General features: G+C 49.6%; 1 protein-coding gene across 1 annotated transcript; it reads left to right on the top strand.

Moving 5' to 3' along the window:
• Positions 1-265: 265 nt before the first annotated feature.
• Positions 266-601, top strand: LOC121940324 (actin-related protein 6-like; the record flags this gene model as incomplete). The annotated part of the gene is made up of 2 exons (XM_042483115.1): positions 266-383; positions 469-601. Coding segments are annotated over 2 exons (244 nt in total), but the record flags the coding sequence as incomplete, so codon positions are not given.
• Between the last annotated feature and the right edge of the window lie 14 nt (positions 602-615).

Below are 615 nucleotides of genomic sequence, written 5' to 3'. Positions count from 1 at the left end.
TGTGTCCTCTGTCGGGGGTGTGGGGGATCCTCCTCTGCCTCTTTTTTGATCAACAAGCTCTATGTTGATGCTGTTTTATGTCTCTGACACCTTATGGAGACTAAAAGGACAAAAACTATTCACACTATCACTTTATTTTTATTGTACATTAGAAAATGGTTGGGGGGCCACCAGGGGGCCCATCGGGTGCCAGATTTAGCCCGCGGGCCATAGGTTGAGCATCAGTGTCTCAGCGTGACCTTCTGTCTGTCTCGTCCTCCCTCAGCGTCATCCCAAACTGCCAGTTTCGCTCCAAGACGTCCAGATTAAAAACCTTCACGGCGAATCAGCTGGACGAGATCAAAGATCCTTCGGGTCTGTTTTACATCCTGCCCTTCCAGAAGGTGAGACAGAGAGACAACACGCAGAGGACGCAGCGTCCCGTCTGGGCTGCTGTTTCATCGTGTCGTGTCCTGTCTTTGTCTTCAGGGTTACCTGGTCAACTGGGACGTCCAGAGGAAAGTGTGGGATCACCTGTTTGGAAAAGAGATGTTCAAGGTTCGTACTTTTCCTTCACAGAGTCTTTTTCTCTTTGTTTTTGCTCTCCTGATCTGATCGTCTCCTCCTCTACTCCTC

The sequence above is a fragment of the Plectropomus leopardus genome, unplaced genomic scaffold (assembly GCF_008729295.1).
Source record: "Plectropomus leopardus isolate mb unplaced genomic scaffold, YSFRI_Pleo_2.0 unplaced_scaffold83511, whole genome shotgun sequence".
Classification (NCBI taxonomy): Eukaryota; Metazoa; Chordata; class Actinopteri; order Perciformes; family Serranidae; genus Plectropomus; species Plectropomus leopardus.
Note: the sequence above shows the minus strand (reverse complement) of the source record. Positions and strands in the feature narration are given on the sequence as shown.